Here is a 25,603-nt window from a genome sequence, read left to right as displayed (position 1 = left end):
GACCCTTGGGTGAGAGGTTCTGGGAGGAGGGGGGGGGGGGGGCTCTATTGATTATATGGTGAAATTGCATTATTTCTTTGAAAATATTCTTCTCTCCTCCTAGGTATTTTGCAGATAAACCAAGTATATAGTTATGATGAGCAGTGGCATCTTTTCAAAATTGTGAATATCTTGGCCCCTGGGTCAGGGGTTTGGGGTTAGGGCAGGGCCCTATTGATCAAATAGTAAAATACATAAATTCTATGAAAAACTTCTCTCCCCCTGTGCATAAAGCAGATAAACTAGGTGCACGGTTATTATGATCAAGGGTGTCTTACAAAATTGTGAAATTTGTGACCCCAGGATTAGGGGTTCTGCGGGAGGGGGGCTCTATTGATTATATAGCGAAATTGCATATATTCTTTGAAAATCATCGCCTCTGCTTCTAGGTATTAAGCAGATAAACCAAGTATATTGTTATGATGAAAAGGGCACCTCTTCCAAAATTGTGAATATCTTGGCCCCTTGGTCAGGGGTTCTGGTGTTAGGGCAGGGCTCTATTGATTATATAGTGAAATTGCATTTATTCTTTGAAAATCTTCTGTGCTCCATGGAATTAAGCAGATAAACTGAGTGCATGGTTATGATGAACAAGAATGCCTCTTCCAAAATTGCAAATGTCTTTGCCCCTGGGTCAGGGGCTTTGGTATTAGGGTGGGGCAATATTGAATCTATAGTGAAAATGAATTATTTCCTTGAAAATCTTCTTCTCTGCTCCTGGGCATCTAGAAGGCAAATAGAGTAAATAAAGTTGTAATAAGCAAGGGTGTTTTTACCAGATTTTGAAATTTTGTACCCTTTGGTCAAGTTATTAATTTCTACTGAAAGAAGTTATTCCCCTTTGCTATTCATCTATAATAGTTAATCACTGTAAATAATGTAACTTAAGGTCAAGATCTAGTAAATGACTTTAGACTGTCTTTTTGGTGCTAGGTCCATTATGACGTCATAATCATTTTAAACTCTCTTTTTCCCGTACTTTACGTCTCTAATAGAATTGTGTAGAAAATAAAGTATTTTCATGGAATTCAATTTGAAATCATGTAAAAAGTAATCCCGATACCTATATTTAATTTAACATTATTTTAAAGAAGAGGCTAAGAACATATACATTACTGTTTTCTGACAGACTGTAGGCAATCTGGATACATTTCCTTTGTCTGATATGGAAAAAACTCCCATATTCATAACTGATTTTCTCAATATCTCATTGAAAATAACAGTTTAAAATACAATTTTTAGTCTTGTTTACCTACAAATTATGCCCCGAAACACCTTATTTGACTAAGCTTATTAAAAGTAATAAAGCATTATTAAAGGAATTTATTTCTCAAGTTTAAGAAATCTGTAGGCACCTTTCATTTACTAGATCTTGACCTTAAAAGGTCAGTTGAATAACAAAATTATACAAGACATTTTATAATATTTAATACAGAAGTACTTTCTTAGTTTTTAATGGTCACGTAAACTTTTAAATAATAGATAAATGAAAATGGGACAAAAATTCTGTGTCTTTGTACAATAAATAATCTTCAAAGACTAAGAGGGCCAATGTGAGGGGGAATGAAATGTGTTAACTAATAGTGCTCTAGAACTATTGTTTTGTTTAGGCTGCACGAGGATAGTGACAAATGGGGGAAAGTACAGGCAAATAAATAGATCAACTTTAAGATTTGTTATTGAGTACTAAATTAATATTTTGCTGATCCCTGATCATCCTATTTCTCTTGCTTTTGGGCAACATAGCTTTATTTATTAGCTTATTTTGTTTTAATCTATGGATCTTTACATTATACTCAGGTGACCGTTAAGGCCCTTGGGTCTCTTGTATTTGGATATTTTACTATAGAAAGACATTAATGGCAAACTAACAACTAAACTTTATGAAAAAAATGATGACTTCAACATTTCTATCATCAACTTCCCTTATTTATGTAGTAATATATCATTGTCATCAGGATATGGAGTTTATGTCCCCCAATTGATTTAATATGCAAGAACATATTCTACATACAAACAATTTCTAAAATAAGGCAAACAATTGACAAATAAGTTGATGATTCAATGATATCAAAATTCTCATTTATGGTCAACATTTTGCAAATTCTGTGGTCCATATAATGACCTTGTTTGCAATTACTGTAAAATCACATATTTTCTCGGGGTCAATTTTTCGAGGTTTTGAGGGAAAATATGGGTTTGTGGGAATTTGATTTTGTGGTTGAAGAATTGTTGCATAGTTACATAATTTTACATTTTGGTGGAAATGAATTCCTGGGTCTCTTCGTACTGTAAAATTGCATAATTTCGTGGGGTCAAATTTTTGTGGTTTGAGGAAAATATATGAATTCATGGGGATTTGATTAATTGTTGAGTAGGTATGTATATGACATTTTGCATTTCAAGGTGGACATGAATTCATGGGTTTCTTCATTCTTCATTCACACAACGAAAATTAAACCTCTATAAAGATTAGCAATTTCACAGTACAATCTATAGTTAAGTGAAATGTTGACTTATGTTTTTTCATAAAATTGGTACCCCATTATTTTCACACAGAATTGTCTACAGATTATTCCATTTACCCAATCATGACAAGGAGCACATGGCAGGTGTGACCAGTCGACAGGGGATGCTTACTCCTCCATGGCACCTGATCCCACCTCTGATGTTTTTTAGAGGTCCATGTTTGTTCTGCTCCTAATTTGTACTGTTCCAAAGGACTTTTGAGCTTGATTACTGTTCGTTTTGTTCATAATGTAAGTTATTTAGGAGGTTCCCTCCCCCCACCTCAACAAACTTTGAGAGCTTATGTAATATCCTTGGCATCTGTTTCAGTGTAAGCATCTGTATCCCAAGTTAAAGTTTTTAGAGCAGATTTCTTTCCAAGAACTTCTATGTCCTTTATGGAGTAGAATTGCATTAATGATGTATCTAGTATGTTTTAATATTTTGAACTAGTCAGGTTTCAGATACTGCATTTTCTGTATGAATGACCAGGTAATGTGATTGGAGCATATAAAGGATTTTGGAGCAGGTCTCATCCCCAGTATCTATAAGCCATACCTGGACCAAACTTGTATGGATGATGCAGCTAGGGATGCACTAGGGATACCAGACTTGATTCAGATGCTGGGTTTTATTTACATTTTCCATATCACTGAACAGGTTCAAGTTTTTGGAGCAGGTCCAATCCCAAGTAACTTTAAGCCCTACCGAGACCAACATGCATGGATGATTCATCTAGAGATGAAAGCTACCAGACTTGCTTGGGATTCGAGTTTGACCTAAATTTTATGGAATAATAACCAGAATAATGTTTTTTGAAGACGTTCATAACATGTACCCAGTTAATATGACCCTGTGCTGACCAAACTTGTCATGGATGTTGTATCTAAGAATGCACCTACCAGACATATTTGGATGCTGAATTTTCTTAACATTTTCTGGATGATTGAAAAGAAAGGTTTTGGAGTGAATGCATTCCCAAGTACCTTAAAATGATAACCAGATTGAACTTGAATAATTGTTGCATCTAGGGATGCACACGACCAGAATATTTGTGTAGTTTGAGTATGTAGTCTGTGCCTTATTAAAGATAACATTTGTTGAGTTGAGCTGTGTAATTTTTGATTACCTATGTTTATTTTATAGAAATGGATAAATGCTTTGAAGGATCACATAAATTACAGCTCCCATTACACCCACCAGGGTGTGACCCAGTCAGATGATGAAGAGGAGATTTTATCTCTGGGGTCACTACAAGACACACTCAAAGTAAAGGCTAATTTATCATACAGAACTTATCTCATAATTTTTTATGAATTTATAATCCAGTTTTTTTATAATGTTGGTGACTCAGTCTTTAACTTTGATGTTTTTTAAATGCAATAGACTGCCCAGGCCCAGCAGAAACTGTTGGAAAAAGAGATGGTAGAACTAACCAGTGCTGTGACCAACCCAGGTTAGTAGGAAAGCTAGTTACTTTTTAATTATCCAATATTCTATTTAACTTGCTGGTATCTTGGAATTGTTACATCTTGTTCAATCTTGTACAGTTGTTCTGTTGTTGTCCTTGTCTGTAAACATTTGAACTCTTTCAGCTTCTTCTCTGGAAACTCTGTGCCAAATTTTAACCAGTTTTGGCATATATGGCATTTATTAGTGGAGGGGAACAAAAATTGTGAATTTCATGATCCCTGCCCCCCCCCCCCCCCCTCCAATCTATAAAAATCTTATTCTTTACTCCTGGATATCAAAATGTTGGCATTGAACCCTCTACTAAAATTGTGAACTTCATAGTCCTTGGTCAGGACTGGGGCTCTGTTGATCATATAGTAAAAATGCATACATTCTTTGAAAATCTTATCTGCTCCTGGGTATAGAGCAAACAAAATAAGTTCATGGTTATGATAAGCAAGGGTGCCTCTTTCAAAATTGTGAAATTCGTGGTCCCTTGGTTAGGGGGTTTTGGTGTTAGGGCAGGACTCTATTGATAATTAATATAGTGGAAATGCATTTATTCTTTGAAAATTTTCTCTGCTTTTTGGTATTTTGCAGATGATGAGCAGGGTTGTCTCTTCTGAAATTGTGAAACTTATGGCCCCTGAGTTAGGGATTTGGTAATGGGGTGGGGCTCTATTCAAAGTATAGTGAAAATGCATAAATTCTTTTGAAATTCTTCTCTGCTCCTTCTGATAGGGAAACTAAGTGCATTAATAAGATGAGCAAGGGTATATCTTTCAAAATTGTGGAATTTATTGCCCCTGGGTCAGAGGTTCTGGTGTTAGTGCAGGGCTCTGTTGATCATATAGTAAAAATGCATAAATTCTTTATAAATCTTCCTCTCTGTCCTTTGGTATTAAGTAAACAAACTAAGTGCATAGTTATGATGAGCAAGGATGCTTCCTCCAAAATTGTGAAATTCATAGCTCTTGGATCAGGGGTTTTGGTGTTGAGGAGGGATTCTATTGATTATGTAATGAAAATGCATTTACTCTTTGAAATTCTTCTTCTCTTCTCCTGGGTATCAAGGATGCAAACAGAATACTAAGCAAGGGTGTTGTTACCAGATTTGTGAAATTCTGGATCACTGGGTCAAGTGTTCTAGTGCTGGGCAGGGGTCTTTTGATATGGTAGGGAAATTTGTACTCTACGTAAGTTATTGCATAAGTTATTCCCCCTTGCTATTCATCTACATGTATAATAAATAATTACTATAAATAATTGATAGGTCAAACTTCAAAAAAGAAATAAACAAGAATTTTTAATGTTTAATACAAAAAGTACATTGAAATTCGTAGTTTTTAATGGTCATGCAGTCTTGTCAATAATAGATAAATGAAAATGAGAAAAAAAATACCTTATCTTTGTACAAGACCAAGAGAGGCTTTATATTTTCACCAACCTGCTGTCACAATTTTTTAAGGGGGAAAAATCTCCATTTAATATCAATATTTACATGTTTAGATTACTAATTAGAAAGTATCACAATTGTAATACTTTGATATGAGATTTGGCAAGTATGTTTATAATTCAGAAATCCTTTGGTTACTGAAAACAATAATTTGCAATTATTTCTAGATTTTAGCATGGTTATGGCAATATCCAAAAAAAAAAAAAAAACCCAAAACTTCAAAGTTGGCTTTATATTCACAATTAAATACCCTTACTTTGACATTAAAGATCATTAACGGTAACCACACTTTTAGTTAATCGTGGTAGCTCGACACTGTTCGCAGAAAGGATTATAACATCATGATGTCACTGGAAAATGTGGGATCCCATTGAACTTTGTCTATCTGTTCTTTTTCCTAAGTAAACTATTTGTAGGATAAAAATTCTTTTGAGTGATGTGCTCTAGATTAACTCAATTCTATATCAACAAGGTGTGTCTTATGAGGGTCCTTCAAAATGTTTTGCTACGTATGAATTTTCAAAGTAATCCCTCATTCTGCTTGAAAGGTTTCATTCTGGTTTTAGCGACTTGAGCTGAAGGCTCAAGTGAGCTTTTCTGATCAAAATTTGTCCATTGTCATTGGTGTTGGTGTCGGTGTCATAAACTTTTCACATTTTCATCTTCTCCAGAGCCACTGGCCAATTTCAACCAAACTTGGCACATAGTATCCTTCAGTGAATGGAATTCAAATTTATTCAATTGAAGGGCCACCCTCTTCCAAGGGGAGGTAATTTAAGAAATAATGAAATTTGGGTGGGGTTATTAAAATATCTTCTCCTCAAGAATCACTGGATCAGAAAAAGATGAAACTTATGTGAAAGCTTCCTGACATAGTGTAGATTCAAGTTTGTTCAAATCAAGACCCCCAGGGGTAGGGTGGGACCACAATGGGCAGTCCAAATTTTACATTGGAATATAGAAGAAAAATCTTTAAAAGTCTTCTTCTCAGGAACAGCAAAGCCATGAATACCCAGTAGTTATATTTATATGGAAGCATCTTCAGGTAGTGTAGATTCACATTTATCTTAATATATTGGGAAAAAAATCGGCAGATAAAGAACAGAAGGGTTATAGTAAATTAGATGAGAGTTGAGGCCCATGGGCCTCTTGTCTTTACATTTTTTCCCTCAGATATCTCTAATCAAGGTCCTGTCAAATTGAAGATAACCAGGTTTGACTGTATAAATTTTTTGAAGGACCCTTGTACAAGTACCAGTATACAGTCTGATAAACTTAGAATTTCCCTAAAGTAAAGATGACTCAATTTTCTGGTTTAAAAAAAATATTGAAAAATATCCAAATTGTTTCAATGATTTATTGAATGTTTCAGGAGGTCCCACACTGGTGATACCACAGATACAGAAAATTTCTCAGATGGCAGGGGAGATGAGTATTACTTTTAGCCAGTGTCTGACTCTTTTTCAACAACAGGAGGAGGTAATGATCATTAGCATGCATTGTTCTGATTTTTATATAGCTCTTTTATGCTACATTGACTTTACTGAAAAGTGTATTGATAGGGTATGAAGTGCAAGCTGCATGAGTATGATACACATGTGATGATTATAGAATCCTTACCGAACTGTAAGTGAGGCGAAAGATCAAGTAAGTGTTCTAGGCTCATGATACTCAGGGGACCAAGGCCTAGTGTACCTCTTGTTAGTAACTCAAGCAATATTGAAAGAAATTAATAATCAGGTGATATAAATCAAACCAATCAGATTTATTGAATTTTATAGGGTTATTGAACATATAATGGTGAATATTGGCACAAGTTGGCTGTACAAATGCATTATCTGTACTGCAGACAGTTCCAATGTTCACCAATAGAAGTTCAATAACTCTATCCTTAATGATATTGCTCAAACATTATTTGTATTAATTACTTAAATAAAATAACTCAAGGATATCTGCTCCCCAGAGAGAAGGATAACTCTTAGAATTGTTATTTAATTAAAAAAGTCGCAAGATTAAGCTTGAAATTGAACTTTCCATGCAACAATTTTCATTTTGTGCATCTCAATATGATTTGGGGTTCTTTGAAGTCTTTGAAACAGTCTTGTAAAAAGTTGACATTTGTACCCTATAAAAATACAAAAATAAATTCAGTTTTATGCCCCCCCCCCCCCCCCCCATAAAATGGCCAAGGGCATATAGTGTTACTCTGTTCCGTCATTCTGTCATCATTGACATTCCATTTATTATCTCGACAATAGTTGCACACATTCAACTCAAATATGACATATGGATACATCATAGAAATACACAGCTCAAGTTTGAATTTGGCCATGGTCTGATGATTTTAGGTCACCTGAGTCACTCAGATGACCTATTGCTATCTGTTTTTGTCTTCCGTCATGCATTTTCAGCTTCTTCTCTGAAACCGCTGCACCAGTTTCAACCAATTTTGGCATATAGCATCTATAGGTCAAGGGGAACAAAAATATGAATTTCATGGTCCCTGCCCCCCTGGGGCCTGAGAGGTGGGGCTAAAACCACCAAAATTAATGCAATCTTTAAAAATCTTCTTCTTTATGGACATCAAGCAGTCAAACTGTTGGCATGATTGTAATAAGCATTGAGCCTTCTACCAAATTTGTGAATTTCATGGCCCCAGGGTCAGGGACTGTGGTGCTAGGGTGGGGCTTTATAGATCATATATAGTGAAAATGCATTAAATCTTTGGAAATCTTCTTCTCTGCTTCTGGGTATTAAATAAATTAGCGAAGTACATAGTTATGATAAACATGGCTGTCTCTTCAGAAATTTTGAATTTCATGGCCCCTGGGTCAGGGGTTCTGGTGTTAGGGTGGGGTTCTATCGATTATTTAGGGAAAATAAATGAATTCTTTGAAAATCTTCTTCTCTGCTCCTGGGTGTTAAATAAATTAGCTAAGTACATAGTTATACCTCCCCCCCCCCCACAAACGAAGTTTGGGGGGTATATAGGAATCACCTTGTCCATCCATCTGTCTGTCTGTGCAAACGTGTCCGGTCCATATCTTTCTTATGGAGGAACATAAGAATCTCTTACTTCACACAAAGAATATTTATGACCTGTGGATGTGTCGTGACCTTCACCCATGGTCATTTTGGCAAGTTCAAGGTCACTGAAAGAAAAAGTTCATAATTCATGTCCGTCCATATCTTTCTTATGGATAAACTTGGTGAGTTCCCATTTGACACAAAGATTGCTTATGACCTGAGGGTGTGTCCTGATCTTGACCCAAGGTCATATGAGCAGTTCAAGGTAACTGAAAAAAAAAGTTCATAATTCATGTTCGGTCCATATCTTCTTATGGAAAAACTTGGTGAGTTCCCATTTTACACAAAGATTGTTCATGACCTGAGGATGTGTCATGACCTTGACCCAAGGTCATATGGGTAGTTCAAGGTCACTGAAAGAAAAGTTCATAATTCATGTCCTGTCCATATCTTCTTATGGATAAACTTGGTGAGTTCCCATTTTACACAAAGATTGCTTATGACCTGAGGGTGTGTCATGACCTTGACACAAGGTCATTTGGGCAAGTTCAAGGTCACTGACAGATAAAGTTCATAATTCATGTCCGGTCTGTATCTTTCTTATGGAAAATAATGTTGGGATGTTGGGAGTTTCCACTTCACACAAAGATTGCTTATGACCTGAGGGTGTGCCATGATCTTGCCCTAAAGTCACTGTAGAAAAAAATGGATAAATAATGCATCCATAATTTCCAACAGAGAAATACTTGAAAAACTGTTATTTATTTTTTCAATGTAATAAAAAAATGTTATTATAAGTATTGATGTTTTATTAGGCTGCACCTTAGTTTCATTCATTAAAAAAATTTAATGAGCAATTACCAGTAAATTTTCACTCTAAATGTTTAAACAAATTGTGAACACCTCTTATATCCATCAAATACTAGTATTAGTGACTTGGCACCTTCTCTGAAAACCCTGCGGGGGGTATTTGTCCCTTTTGGACAGTTCTATTTATGATAAGCTTGGTTGCCTCTTCAGAAATTATGAATTTCATGGCCCCTGGGTCAGGGGTTTTAGGGTGGGGCTCTATTGATTATACAGTGAAACTACATTTATTCTTTGAAAATCTTCTTCTCTGCTCCTGGGTATTAAATAAACTAATTTAGTGCATAGTTATGATGAACAAGAGTGCCTCTTAAGAAATTATGAATTTCATGGCCCCTGGGTCAGGGATTCTGGTGTTAGGGCGGTGCTTTATTGATTATATAGTGAAAATGCATTGATTCTTTGAAAGTCTTCTTCTCTGCTCATGTGTATGAAATAAACTAAGTAAGTAATTAGTTATGATGAGCAAAAGTGCCTCTTTCATGGCCCCAGGGTCAGGGGTTCTGGTGTTAGGCTGGGGCTGTATTGATTATATAGTGAAAATACATTAATTCTTTAAAAATCTTCTTCTCTGCTTCTAGGTTTTAAATAAAATGACACATAAAAGTACGTATTAATATTATTGCGAAAATGTGACAATTCTTTGAAAATCTTCAACTAATTGCATAGCTATGATGATGAGGGTACCTCTTCCAATTTTTTTAATTTCTTGACCCTGGGTCATGGTTCTGATATTAGGGTAGGGCTGTATTAAATCTGTAGTGAAAATGAATTGTTTCTTTGAGAATCTTCTCTGCTCTTAGGCATGTTGAAGGCAAACAGAGTAAGAGTTTTAATAAACAAGGGTATTTTTACCAGAATTTTGAACATCTGGACCATTTGGTCAATTGTTCTGGTCCTGGCCAGGGCTACATTAATTTGTATTCTACTGAGCGAAGTGATTCCGCTTTGCCATTCACCTTTGATAATTAATCACTGAAAAATAATGTATTTGAAAGGTAAATAGAATAAGAGAATTATGCAAGAATATTTATTGTATGGTACAAAAAGTACTTTTATAGTTTTAATGATCAGATAGACTTGTAAATAATAGATGGATATAAATGAGACAAAAATAACTTATCGTTTTAAATGTTCTTTAAAGGCCAAGAGAGGCTAATGTGAGAGGTAATAATATGGGGTTAAAAAATAGATATTTTGTTAATAGTCTGCATAATAATAGTGATAAATGGGGGACAGCTAGATACTGGACCAATTATTTTGTTGATCCTAATCATACTATTTTTCTTGTGGGCAACAAAGCTTCATTTATCAGTTTGTGGATCCTCTAAATTGTTGTATTGTACTTGGGTGACTGTTAAGGCCCTTGCACCTCTTGTTGTGTAATCGCTCTTAAACTTAGGAAAAAAAAAAGAATTTTCAGTTTCGGCTCTCTAACTTTTGTAGGGATGTATGTATATGGTTGAAATTGCATGTGCAAGTATTTTACCAGAAAATACAGGTCAAATTTGAATTTAGTCATGGTCCGATGATTTTTGACAGAGTTATCCCTCTTAGAAAAAAAAAATTTCAGTTTCCACTCTCTTACTTTTGTAGGGATATATGTGTAAGGTTAAAATTGCATATGAAGGTATTTTACCAGAAAATACAGGTCAAGTTCGAATTTGGTCCTGGTCCGATGATTTTTTACGGTTATCCCCCTTGAACTTGGAAAAGATTTTAAAATTCACAATTTCTAATCATTATCTCGGCTACAAATGTGCAATTTATAATTTGCAGTTTCTATTTATTATCTTAGTTATAAATGTACATTTTGTGCATGGCATTTGAAATTTTGACTGCCTGCGGGGCATTCGTGGCATTATGAAAAATCTAGTTTATTTTAGTAATATATAATACATATTTAATACATCTTAAACAAGTTTTGAAAAGTAAAATATTAATTTTTCTTTGGTGCTGCATCACAGTTTTGTCTAGTGCATTTGGACTTTTCCATAGCAAAACATATCACTGCCATGCATTCTTCCTATAATATCTGGGATACCCATCTCATATCTGCAACTCCTCCTATACTGTTGCAAACAGTTGCAATTTCAAGAATTTATTTAGAAATTTAATGAATTGATTTTAAATATGTATAATCTAGAATGTTCTACATGTTACATGAATGAATGATCAAGAATTCTCAAAGAATATGTCAAAATGTGATGACAAAGAATTTTACAGAAGTCTCTATTCTAGATGTTTCCTTTGTAGTATATAAATGACAGTTTTTGTGATATAAAAACATGGAGAAAACAAGATGTGTTTGTGAAACACTGATGCCTCGGTATGGCAACTCATAAAAAAAGATTAAACTTTCTCAAGTGCAAATCAAATATGTTGGTACCCAAAGTAAGGTCTTGTCTCGAGGAATATACCAGTGAAATGTGAAAACCCAAGCAGCAACCATTGAATAGATATGGAAAAGATTAAAGTTTTTCAAAAGTAAGTCAAACATCAAGGTCAAGTTCAAGTGGTCAAAATTAATGGGGCCCAAGGAAAGGCCTTCTCACAAGAAATACACATGTGAAATATGAAAGCCCTAGCAGCAACTGTTCAAAAGTTATGGCCAAGGTTAAAGTTTTTCAAAAGTAGGTCAAATTCCAAGGTCAAAGGGTCAAAGTTGTTGGTATCCAAAGGAAGGTCTTGTCACAAGGATACATATGTGAAGTATGAAAGCCCTAGCACCAATTATTCAAAAGTAATAGCCAAGGTTAAAGTTTTGCAAAAGTAGGTCAAACTCCAAGGTCAAAGGGTCAAAGATGTTGGTATCCAAACTAAAGTCTTGTCACAAAGATTACATATATGAAGTATGAAAGCCCTAGCACCAACAATTCAAAAGTAATAGCCAAGGATAAAGTTTTGCAAAAGTAGGTCAATCTCCAAAATCAAGGTCAAAGGGTCAAAGTTTTTGGTATTCAAAGTAAGGTCTTGTCACAAGAATTACATATGTGAAGTATGAAAGCCCTAGCAGTAACTTTTCAAAAGTTATGGCCAAGGTTAAAATTTTGCAAAAATAGGTCAAACTCCAAGGTCAAGGTCAAAGGGTGAAAGTTGTTGGTATCCAAAGGAAGGTCTGTCACAAGGATTACATATGTGAATAATGAAAGCCCTAGCACCAACCATTCAAAAGTAATGGCCAAGGTTAAAGTTTTGCAAAAGTAGGTCAAACTCCAAGGTCAAGGTCAAAGGGTCAAAGTTGATGGTATCCAAAGGAAGACCTTGCCATAAGGATTACATATGTGAAGTATGTAAGCCCTAGCTCTAATCATTCAAAATTTATGGCCATGGTGAAAGTTTTACAAAAGTAGGTCAAACTCCAAGGTCAAGGTCAAAGGGTCAAAGTTTTTGGTATCCAAAGGAAGGTCTTGTCACAAGGACTACACATGTGAAGTATGAAAGCCCTAGCACCAACAGTTCAAAAGTTAGGGCCAAGGTTAAGGTTTTTTCAAAAGTAGGTCCAACTCTAAGGTCAAGGTCAAAGGGTGAAAGTTGTTGGTATCCAAAGGAAGGTCTTGTCACAAGGTATACACATGTGAAGTTTGAAAACCCTAGCACCAACTAATCAAAAGTTATGGCCAAGGTTAAAGTTTTGCAAAAGCAGGTCAAACTCCAAGGTCAAGGTCAAAGGGTCAAAGTTGATGGTATCCAAAGGAAGACCTTGCCATAAGGATTACATATGTGAGGTATGAAAGCCCTAGCACTAATCATTCAAAATTTATGGCCAAGGTGAAAGTTTTGCAAAAGTAGGTCAAACTCCAAGGTCAAGGTCAAAGGGTCAAAGTTGTTGGTATCCAAAGGAAGGTCTTGTCACAAGGATTACACATGTGAAGTATGAAAGCCCTAGCACCAACAGTTCAAAAGTTATGGCCAAGGTTAACGTTTTTTAGTTGCCATAATAAATGATAAAGACGATTTCCATGTGATTGTGATTTGCCACATATACCACTGAATAAGATTAAATGAAACTTTCATTGAATAGCATAGTGTTATGTGTTATGGTCAAGGTTAAAGTTTGAAAAAATTTAGCAAAAGTGGGTCAAACTCCAAGGTCAAGGTCAAAATATCAAATTTTATGGTACCCAAAGAAAGGTCTTGTCACAAGGAATACACGTGTGAAATATGAAAGCCATAGCTCCAACCAATCAAAAGTTATGGGCAAGGTTAAAGTTTTTGCGGACAAACAGACAGACAGACAGACAGACAGATGGATGGACAGGGCAAAAACTATATGCCCCCGAATCTTCGATTATGGGGGCATAATAAGATTGAAATATATTGAGTACTTTTCACTTGAGAATATTTCAGAAAATATTCTGAATATCTTAGCCAATGTGGTATTGTGATTGTTAACCCTTCTGGATTTGTTAATTACCTTTAATTGAAATATATTGAGTACTTTTCACTTGAGAATATTTCAGAAAACATTCTGAATATCTTAGCCAATGTGGTATTGTGATTGTTAACCCTTGTGGATTTGTTAATTACCTTTAATTGTCATAATAAATGATAAAGACGATTTCACGGTGATTGTGATTTGCCACATATACCACTGAATAAGATTAAATGAAACTTTCATTGATTTACATAGTGTTATTGTGCACCTGCTATTTTACATTTTGCTGAGACATATATTTGAGGTTTCCTATAGCAAACATTCTTTCTATAATATTTGGGTTATATACCCATCTCTTCTCATAGGCGTCTGAACCGGGGTGCTGGGGGGGGGGCTAAACTTTTTTTGCAAAGATAGACATAATATAGGCATTGAAAATTGGGGCTTACCTTTTTTCGCTGGTTTGCCCCCCCCCCCCCCCCCCACTTTCAATTAGCCCCCCCCCCCCCCACTTTCAATTTGCTTCCAACACCTATGCTTCTATAGCACTGAATAAAATTTTATTAGACTTTCTCAGAATCGGTATTACATAGTGTCATTGTGCACCTCCTATTTACATTTTAATTGGACAGATGGTATCATTTTGTAAGGTCATTGCTCACAGTGCCTCTAGTCATAATATAGATTGAAATTATTAAAAGCTTTGAAAGCTTCTGGCTTATTTTAGGTCACATTATTTGCTTTGTGCAAAAGTAAATGTTATGCTAAAATCCTCACAATATGTAATTGAGGCTTAGATTTCAGAGTTTTGTATATCTTATGTTAAAGGAAAATTTGCTTTAATTTAGGTTAGAGCCCTCCAGTTGAAGGAGGAACTGGAGAAATCTCGTGTCCTTCAGGAGGCACTTCATGCACTGGCCACAGAGCATCATGAACTAGAGCAATCCATAGCTGTGAGAAAACCATCTACACAACGGTACTACGATACAGATGAGGATGAATTCTATGACTGTGATGAAGAGAATCTGGAAGACAGTAATGGTCTGTGATTCCTAAAGAACCAAAATTATGCATTAAAGTCGCACATAAATAATAACTGTTTTGCACTTTGCATGGCTTTTGGATGTCCAACATTTATCACCTATTGTGACATCATATAGAAGGACATGTCAAATTTCTACACCAATCATGTGGAATTAGCACTTACTGAAAACAGTAATTTAAATTTTCTAGGCTAGCTATCCCCCCCCCCCCCCCAACCCAATAATTGCAAAAAAATATTGTTTCTTCTTTAAAGTCACCTACATCATTCAGATGACCCATTGCTATCCTTTTTTGTGTACCATCATGTGCTGGTTGTAAATTTTTGGACATTTTCAGCTTTCTTCAACAGCTGAACTTAATTTACCAGTTTCGGTATATAGCATCTATGATGAACAAAATAATTATTTCAAGATTTCTTTCTCCCTGGGGTGTGGCCGAATCCATTATAACTTTGAAATGTGACATCACTTGTGGTCTATGAGCCTCTTGTTTTCAAAATTTTTAATTAAACATATAAGCTTGTTAAATCTTTATTTCAGGAATACCTGTACATGGTTCCTTTAAAGAGGATGTGGAGTGTATGTCCTATCAGTCCATTAAGTCTGACAATTCTGATAAGTCAAGATATGGAAGGTAGGGTATTCTGAATAATCTCCACAATGTTTAGGTCACTTGAGTCATTCATGAGACCTTATGATATCTGTTTAACATCTGTTGTTGTTTGTTGTGCATTAACATTAGAACATTTTCACTTCTTCTCTGGAACCACAGAACTAATTTCAACCAATTTTTGCAAGAAGCATGTATGTGTTAAAGGGAACAAAATTTTCATGATCCCTCCCCTCCTTGAGCCTGAGTGGTGGTTCTAAAACTATCAGAATGTATGCAATGTTTAAAAAACTTCTTTACTCCTGTACATCAAGCAGTCAAACTGTTGACATGATTGTAATAAGCATTGAGCCCTCTACCGAAATTATGAAATCCATGGTCCCAGGGACAGGGGTTCTGGTGTTAGGTTGGGGCTTCATAGATCAAGTAGTGAAATGAATAAATTTTTCAAAAATCTTTCCATTTATATTTAACAGACAAACTAAGTACATAGATATGATGAGCAAGAGTGCCTCTTTCCAAATTTTGTAATTTGTGTCCCCTGGGTCAGGGGTTATGGTGTTGGAGTGGGGCTGTATTAGTCACTTAGTTAAAATGCAATAATTCTTTGAAAATCTTCTCTGTGCCTTGGTATTTAGAATACAAACTAAGTGCATGACTATGATAAGCAAAAGCTTTTCATCAAAAACTGTGAAATTCATGGCCCTTGGGTCAGGGGTTCTGGATTTAAGACTGAGCTCTATTGATCATATAGATATAAAGCATTAAATTCTCTGAAAATCTTCTTTTCTACTCCTGGGTATTAAGCAGACAAATTAAGTGCACTTTTATGATATTCAAGGGTGCCTCTTTCAAAATTGTCAAGTTTATGGCCCCTAGGACAGGGATTCTGGAGTAAGGGCGGAGTATTGATCATATATATTATAGTGAAAATGCATTACCGGCAGAGCGGTATTGATCATATATATCATAGTGAAAATACATTATGATAATTCTTAGAAAATCTTCTCTGCATCTTGAGTATTTAGCAGAGAAACTAAAAGTGTAATTATGATGATCAAGGGTGCCTTTTCCAAAATTGTAAAATTCATGGATGCTGGTTAAAGGATTTTGAATTTAGGGCAGGGATCCATGTAGTCAAAATGCATAAATTCTTAGAAAATCTTCATCTCTGCTCCTAGGTATTAAGCAGACAAACTCTATAGTTACGATGAGCAAGGGTGCCTTTTCCAAAATTCTAAAATTTATGGATGTAGGGTCAGGGTTTCTGGAGTCAGGGCATCACAATAATTCTTTGAAAATCATCTTCTTTATGTTTTGAGTATTTAGTAGAGAAACAAAGTTCATGGTTATGATGAGAAAGAGTGATTTCTCCAAAATTATAAAATTCATGGCCTCTGAGACAGGGGTTCTGGAGTTAGGATGGGTCTCTGTTATAATCATATATAGGAATATTTTCTCTGCTTTAAGATACTGTAAATGTGCTCTTTTTCCACAGTCAAAATTCTGCAGAATCACAATTTCTGTTCAATCCTTGGGTAGAAAATTCTGCGAATTTCTTGGATTACCTTTGTATACCTTAAATGCAGCTCTACTGGTCAAAGAGAGATATAATTAAGTGTGTATTTCCTGCAACAACCACCTATTGTTAAAAAGGAATGTGTGCTCAAGGGTATTATAGGTTTTAATTTAATATGACAGGACTTGTTTTGTGCTTTTGAGCTCCCATCCCAGACAGTAACATAGATAACCCCTGCCAAAATAAAGTCAACTCTTAAGAAACTAATAATAAAACATTGACTTATGGGGAGACAGGACACATGTCACATGACTCAATTGACTATGTCATAGTCACCGTTAATGTTGGTGTTAAACGTTGTTATAATCACCTGTATTTGTGTAATTTTTGTTCAACTCTTGAGCTTAAACATTTTATGTAAAATATTTAAGAATTTTAAACGATCATGTGAATATTTAAAGATTGTGAAATCAATTGATCCACCCCTGTTTCTTTAAGCTGCAGTCTAACTTGTCCATGACATCATATATGATCTCTCAGTGCAGTGAGATCAAGTACACATTGATTACCTGGTCAGTTTTATAAAACATTAAAACAGATTACAGTCAATGTATCGTGATAAATTTTTGGAAGCAGGGATTACAATTTTAATTTTTACGTGTTTGGTAGCAGAGATTATCTGAATTAATATTCCACTTCGCTTGTGTAAGTTTTCTTGTGATGTCACAGTTGTTTTCCTGTACTCGGAAAATGTAAACATGAAGCATTTTTACCATGCTTTATATGTCTTGTTCAACTACGTCCTGTGTGATAATGAGGTAAGCTTCACCTTACGATATCGCTACAATTAATTACTATGAAGAAGGACCTCAGTTCAATTGTTAATTTTAAAATATTTATTGACAGAATTTTTTCCCAAGTGCGTTTTGTCCTTGAAGTTGTCTTGAAAAGTGCGTAATTTATCTAGTCCATATACATTGTGAAATATGAAAAAATGCTGTAAGAATTCTAAACACTATTATTTTCTGATTATTTGAAGAGCTGCATGTCCTTATACATATTTTTTGTTTGTGTTTAAAAATTCCCATTATAGACTCAATAATGGGTGAAGGGATGTTTCGCGCCCATGCATGGTTCGCTGTACAATGTTTCGCGGCGATTCTGTTTCGCCCTAAGATGGTTCGTGCTGCGATGTTTCGCTCCAAGTACATAAATGTGTTACTGAGTTTTATAGATCATTTAGTGTTTTAGATTTTAAATACATGTAAATATAGATACTTTTTGAACATTACTTTATTTTTTAGCTCACCTGAGCCGAAGGCTCTAGTGAGCTTTTCTGATCACATTTTGTCCATTTTCTGTCTGTAAACTTTTCACATTTTTTACTTCTACTAGGCCAATTTCAACCAAACTTGCCACAAAGTATCCTTGGGTAAAGGGGATTCAAGTTTTTTCAAATTAAGGGCCATGCCCTCTTCCAAGGGAAGATAATTAAGAATTAGTGAAAAATTAATAGCATCTTTTGAAAATCTTATTCTCAAGAACCACAGGGCCAGGAAAGATGAAACTCATGTGGAAACATCCTTAGGTAGTGTAGATTCAAGTTGTTCAAATCATGACCCCCGGGGTAGGGCAGAGCCACAATTGAGGATCAAAAGTTTACATAAAAATATGTAGGAAAAATGGTTTAAAATCTTCTTCTCAGGAACAGCAAAGCCATTATGAGTCATATTTATAAGGAAGCATCCTCAGGTAATGTAGATTCAAGTTTATTCAAATCATGACCCCCGGGGCTAGGGCGGGGCCACAATGGACGATAAAAGTTTACATATAAATATATAGGAAAATCTTTTAAAATCTTCTTCTCAGGAACAGCAAAGTCATGATGAGTCATATTTATATGGAAGCATCCTCAGGTAATGTAGATTCAAGTTTGTTCAAATCATGACCCCCGGGGCTAGGGTGGGGCCACAATGGACGATAAAAGTTTTACATAGAAATATATAGGAAAAATCTTTAAAAATCTTCTTCTCAGGAACAGCAAAGCCCTGATTGGTCATATTTATATGGAAGTATCTTCAGATTCAAATTTGTTCAAATCATGACCCCCAGGGGTAGGGTGGGGCCACAATGGGAGATCAGTCTTACATAGGAATGTATAGGAAAATATCTTCTTCTTAAGAACTGCAAAGCCATGATTAGTGATTCTGATATGGAAGCATCCTCAGGTAGTGTAGATTCAAGTTTGTTAAAATGATGACCCCCGGGGATAGGGTCGGGCAACAATGGGGGATCGAAAATTTTACATAGGAATATATAGGAAAATATCTATACTCAAGAACAGATTATCCTGTTGACCTGTTTTAAATTAGTCATTTTAATATGGAAGCATCCTCAGGTAGTGTAGATTCAAGTTTGTTCAAATGATGACCCCGGGGGTAGGGCGGGGCAACAATGGACGATAAAAGTTTTACATTGAAATATATAGGAAAAAAAAATTTCTTATCAAGAACAGAAAAACTATGTTTAGTCATATTGGTATGGAAGCATCCTCAGGTAGTGTAGATTCAAGTTTGTTCAAATGATGACCCTTGGGATAGGGAGGAGCCACAATGGGGGATCAAATTTTTATGAAGGAATATATAGGCAGAATTTTTAAAAATCTTCCAAGTACAACAAACAAATCCATTTGTTATATTGACATGTTGACATGAAAGCATCATCAGAAAGTTTAAAATTCAAGGCCCGCCCCCCCCCCCCCCCCCCCCCCCCCGGTAATTTTTTCAATACTGAACTGATTTGTGCTTTTGCCTAGCCAATGTGCTCAGGTGAGCAATGTGGCCCATGGGCCTCTTGTTAATTTAAGAAGATTATTTGAAGTGCATAGCATAATTATCAATTATTTTAACACCATGCTAACTATGTATATAGTAGATACATATATATAATTTTAATACCGCCATCTAATTAAGTAATATTTGCTTGCTTGGACAACCAACACGTCAACTTAGAGAACAAGAGCCACGAAGTATCAAAATCCACCCTGTCACGAAAATGGACAAAACTTTCTCAGATAATACGCAAGAATTTGTAGATTATAAAAAATTAAACGATTTATTTTTTGATGATATCTTTTCCCGTTTTCTTTTTACAGGTGTTTAAATCTGGTATTGTTATTCAGTAAAAACCCATAACGTCATGAAGTTGACGTTTTATATACTGTGATTTTATGATGTTATCATTATTTATAAAAACATAATGTATTCCGTCATAGAAAAGAATCCACCAAAATGGGCCCTACTTGAAAAATTAAGGAAAATTTATCATAAATTTGGTTTTCTAGGAATGGGAAAATAGTCTTTGCTTTGATATCTTAAAGTTAGCGATTCACTAAATGATTTCAATGAATTTATTTTTGTTATACAAAATATGACACCATGACACTATACAGATTAATATGTGATAAAGAATGTATTACTTCCTAATATAATATGTAGAGGATATTCAATGTTTTGTAGATGAATATGGAATTTATTTCACGAGTGGGACAGGATTTTTTGATATTTTCACGAGTGCGAAGCACGAGTGAAAATATTAAAAAATTCTGTCTCACGAGTGAAATAAATTCCATATTCATCTACAAAATATTGAATTTTCTGTTTATTACATTTTCTGTGGTTTCCCTTTGCCTCTGTCTTTTTTTAACACAGTGTCATAGGCTTGACGTCATACATGTAGTTGAGCGTTTGAGACATCATAGCTTAGCAGTTGTGAGATTGAAAACATTACATAGCATGGATTTTAGCAACATATTTGGGAAGAAATTTGTAGTTTTAGCTCTATCAAGATAGTTAGTTACTATCTCTATATTATGACAGGCCAGAAATTATTTTTTACTTACTTTGTATCCTTTCACACTGTGAGAGAATATCATTTTGGTATCCTTTCACACTGTGAGAGAATATCACTTTTATTCAATAAATAAATCACAGTATTTCACTGTTGAAAATGTAATAAATAGGATTAATTGATTGTTGTTTTCTGTCCCTTTCGAGCATTTTTCGCTCATATGAGACATCATCATATAACGGTGAAGGTCTTCAAATTTAGACCTTTACTTGGCACTCAGAGTTCTTTATCACGAACGCCTGTGAAACAGGACCTCAGATTTTCAGGTCTCATTCGATTGACCTGTGACTTTCACTTCTAATGCTGGGTGCTTGGTGAAGGAGCAGTCACTGTCTATGTTTACTTACTTTTGACGCAGCGTCAGGAACAAGAATCAAACTTGGTACCTCAGATCCCGATCACAAGCGAGCACCCTACCACAATCGATACATATAGGAGGGTAAAAATTACTAGCATTTATTTCCCAATATAAATTGGTATTTTTTATTAATTAAATATAAATATTAATAATAAAGGTTAAAGTCTAAGCTCCTTCTTCAACAACTTTTTGCTATATTGTGTTTAGCAATTCATCCTTTTGTTATGCTCCTTAACAAAGTTTATTAGTCAATGAAGTTGGAAATCAAATAGAAATCCTATTGCTTCATGAATGATATTGAATGATAATAAAATTGTTTATCATGTGCAAATTTTTTGCTTCTAAATGTATAAATGTAATCTGCATATGCATGAAAATTCATTAACAACATTAATCTTCCTACAGTGTATCTAAAACATTACCTTCCTCTAATAGGCACTCTTGCTTGCTTTAGAAATATATGTACCATTTGATTCTTAGTCATCTTCTGCTATGCAATACAAAAGCATGGTGAGCAGTGTTTTTAAATCAGTGCATGAATGCAGAATGATGGAATACTCTCTTTCTCACAGATATCACACATACACCCCCTCCCCCTCTCTCTCTCTCTCCTGTATGTCCTTTTCTTTTTAATTCAGGAATGGATATATCTATTTTTATTTATTTATTTTTTTTTTAATAAAATTAGTCAAATCTGGAAATGGTCAATTTAATTTTTTTTATTTATTACAATCAATGAAATGTATTCCATGTTTAGAGAAATATTCGTTATCATGGCATGATACTGACTACATGTATAGAGTAGCATATAACCGCCCCTGACACTGACATAGCAATCAAAATTGATATTTAATTTTGCATGATCATCAGAATTAGAAAGAAATATTCTACATGTGGTGAGTCCTATTAACACACCTGACTTAATACTCAAACAGGAGGTAATGCATAATAATTTAAAAAAAATTAATATAGAGCAATCAATTACCACACCCAACTTAACACTCACAAAGGAGTTTATACAAAAAATTTGTATACCAGGTGATAGCTGTCTACATGTGAAATGGCCTATTACATACCTGCCAACCAAAATTGGTGCTGTGGGGGGTCATTACCCAGAAAGAAGGAAAGTAATCATGTTAGTTAGTTAAACAACATAATGTTTGACCAAGACACATAAATTGGTGAAAAGTGGAACTTTCAGTTCAATAAATTTTTTTGCAAAGTTTTAAAAATATATGAGGTTTTGTTAAAGTTTCTGGGAAACATTTGTAAGATTTTACATTAATTTTACACTATTAGAAATTACTAATTAGACATTACATGTATATTGAAATATTGAAAAATTGCAATGCATTGTGGGGGGGGGGGGGGGGCGGGGGGATAAGAAATATGTGCCATTTTATTTCTGATTATTAATTTTATCAATTAAGATCATCAATTATTTACCACAAGGATACCATAGGGGCTTGTCTTCCGGATTGTTAAATGTAAAATAAATTATGAAGGATACCTCCCATCCCAAACAAAAATTAAAATCGTTATAGTCATGATGAATTTTTGCAGTCTTGGCAGTGTCATGTGGGAATTCCCTTGTCATAACCATATAACAAAGAAATACAATGTACATGTACCATATTACATTTGGGAGAGGGGAGGGAGAAGAAATTCAGTATACTTGACATGAGACTTTATTGTTTCATCTTAATTAATATCATCTTATTTTAACCAATAAACTTTACAATATTTTCAATATAAGCAGATAAAATCAGCAGCTATGCTTTGTAGTTTTCTACTTTCGTTTTTAAAAAATGATTCCGATTTTAATATTGTTTGTTTATCATGTTATTGTATTTAATTTCTGTTTTGAATAAAATGATATTTAATTAACCCCTTAATCTATATGTTTCACTTGCATATACCCCTTCAAACGGAAAAGTTTAATCCCCTAACTGCTCCAAGCTATAAGTTACCTGTACCTGGACAGCTGTGTGCGTTCAATTGAGAAGTGATTTCCTGTGGCTAATTAACACCTCTACATTTGTAAAATAAACAAAGATACTAATCTGTGTGCATTGAATAAACAAGTGTGATATTCTTATCCTGATTGACAAAACATGGCGGTAGGAAAATTCTGAAAATCAGAAATTTTAGGGTGAATTTTTTTTTCAAATCAGGATTTTAGGGCAATTTTGCTTTGTTGGGTCAAAATATGGGGATGATCGATTTTGCGGGTGAAAACAATGACACACAGTGGGTCAATATGAGTGATGGGTGAGAGGTCAATTTTGCGGGTGTGACCCACGGAATGCGGGTCACTTGACAGGTATGCCTATTACCACATCTGACATGACACTCACATAGCATATAATACATTAAAAATTGTAAAGAATATAATAGTCAACATGTGGAGTGGCCTATTACCTCAACCAATATAACATTCACACATAAGAAAATTGTTTAGGTGTTTTTGATACCATGTCTCATGAAAATCCTTTAAATGTCAGACCAGTTTAAAATTCTTGTTGTTAAAATCAAACCGGTAGTTTTTAGATCCAGCACAAAATTTTTTCGGGAATACATGGTCTGTTGTCCTCAGATATTCAAGGTATTCATTAGTTAGGTTTCCATCTTTTAAATCATTTGGACTGTTGCTACCTTCTGCATTCAAAATATTGTGATAAATTAACATGTACAACACAGCGGTATTCTGAAGGTACAACAACTAACTTAGATCCTGGTCTCTTACAAATAAAACGGTAAGCATGCTTCTTCACTGTTGATGTACATGTAATTGGAAAGATGGAGGACTTGGAGTTTTAGTTGAAGTAAGTTGTACTGGTGCTTTTACTTGAAAGTCATCTTCACTCTCTGGAAGTTGTCTTTTTGTTTTGAATGTTCCTTGCTGAACTTGTGTCAGAATTTGTTGTGCAGATGATAGAATTGTCAGCAGCAGAAATGAGAAATGAGAAACTTCTGCTGCAAATATTTGCAAATGTCCTTGTTGACTTTCCTCCTGTCTCCTTGTTTCACTCTTTATTAACAGCATGCAATGTACGCAGTTCAATTTTTTTCTCTCACACTAAGGCATCCTGTAATCAGGTAATCAAATGTTATACATGAATTAAAAATGCAATGAAAATACTATTGATTTAAAATTATCTGTTCATGTTGAATTGTTGCATGCATCATATATGAATAGAATTTAAATAAATACTTCAAAATAATTTTAGTAACATTTATGTTGCTTTTGCTCTAGCCAGAAAATTCTTTAAAATTATTAGCTTTTGGCAAAAATATCAAGAATTTATGAGACCATGACCGGTTCAAACACCTATACAGCTCTGAACGTGTGTCTATTTTTAAAACCTAACTTGTTTTCTTAAACCCGGGATTCTGATGTTCATTTTTGACCATAATATTCCTTGGAAATATTTACTTTAATTTCAAAATTTAAGGGCCATATATTGGGGTTGGTGAAATTTGTTCTTTGGAGACTGGAGTACATAATGATGAGACAAGTGATAATAATCCACTCTATCTTCATTCAGGAGTTAATTTAATTAACAGTCATATAACGTGCTGCATATAGGCCTTTTGGGCTGAGTGTAAGATAAAAAAAATATTGTTTAATTTTATCAATAAATGTCAATACAATAAAAAACATGAGTTACTTATTAAATCAGGTGGATGCAAAGAAAAAAATATAGGTGAAAGAAAAAAAATTACCATTTATAAAGTTGACACCAGTACATAACTGTACTTCGTAAATTGAAATTTTCAATCAAATTTCATGGTGGATTATTGTATACACAGGTTCTCAAAAACACAATTTTATTACTTACAGATTTTCAAGCAGAAAATTGCTTGAATAAAATAATTCTCACCTTTTCATCTCCACCTAATTACAATTAAATGCTCATTGAATATTGTTGAACACACATGCTGAGCAAATGGGCACCTTACGATCCGTTATTTTTGGTAATGCATATTATTAAGTCATGATTATGAGCAAACAGCATAATTATATTTATATCTAATAACTAATAAATAATTTAAAATGGATAACGTGAAAATATTTTTTAAAAAAGTGAGATGTTTCGCGCTGAAATCAGCGCGAATCATCATGGCACGAACCATCTCAGTGCGAAAAAGAGTTAGGGCGAAACATCCCGGATTCCAATAATGGACCCGTACACACGAAGAACCAAAACTTAATACAGACACTGTACGGAGCGATATTTGTATGGCGATATCTCTTAAACAAGTCAAGAAAAGTGATGACAGAATTGCTTTAAAATATGTAGGACATACTAAATTAAAAATATACAAAATATGAAAAAAATTCATTGACTAGATTTTTTTCAGCTTAAGGTCCTGTTCCTCCTTAATGTCACCTATGACAATACATGTACCTCCAATCTTAGGATACAAAATGCA

The 25,603-nt window shown here is 34.6% G+C and overlaps 1 protein-coding gene across 1 annotated transcript in view; it reads left to right on the top strand.

Annotated features, from left to right (window-relative positions):
• The window catches only part of LOC133185588 (oxysterol-binding protein-related protein 1-like), a 329,016-nt gene that overhangs the window by 54,699 nt on the left and 248,714 nt on the right, over window positions 1–25,603 (top strand). Inside the window, exons 11-15 of the mRNA XM_061320895.1 lie at window positions 3,694–3,816; window positions 3,934–4,003; window positions 6,828–6,934; window positions 14,576–14,768; window positions 15,311–15,404. Of these exons, the coding sequence (XP_061176879.1) occupies window positions 3,694–3,816; window positions 3,934–4,003; window positions 6,828–6,934; window positions 14,576–14,768; window positions 15,311–15,404 (587 nt within the window). The remainder of the gene's footprint in view (window positions 1–3,693; window positions 3,817–3,933; window positions 4,004–6,827; window positions 6,935–14,575; window positions 14,769–15,310; window positions 15,405–25,603) is intronic.

Source organism: Saccostrea echinata, unplaced genomic scaffold, assembly GCF_033153115.1.
Source record: "Saccostrea echinata isolate AGI-Se365-2 ecotype Australia unplaced genomic scaffold, CSIRO_AGI_Sech_v1 ptg000001l, whole genome shotgun sequence".
Classification (NCBI taxonomy): domain Eukaryota; kingdom Metazoa; phylum Mollusca; class Bivalvia; order Ostreida; family Ostreidae; genus Saccostrea; species Saccostrea echinata.
Note: the sequence above shows the minus strand (reverse complement) of the source record. Positions and strands in the feature narration are given on the sequence as shown.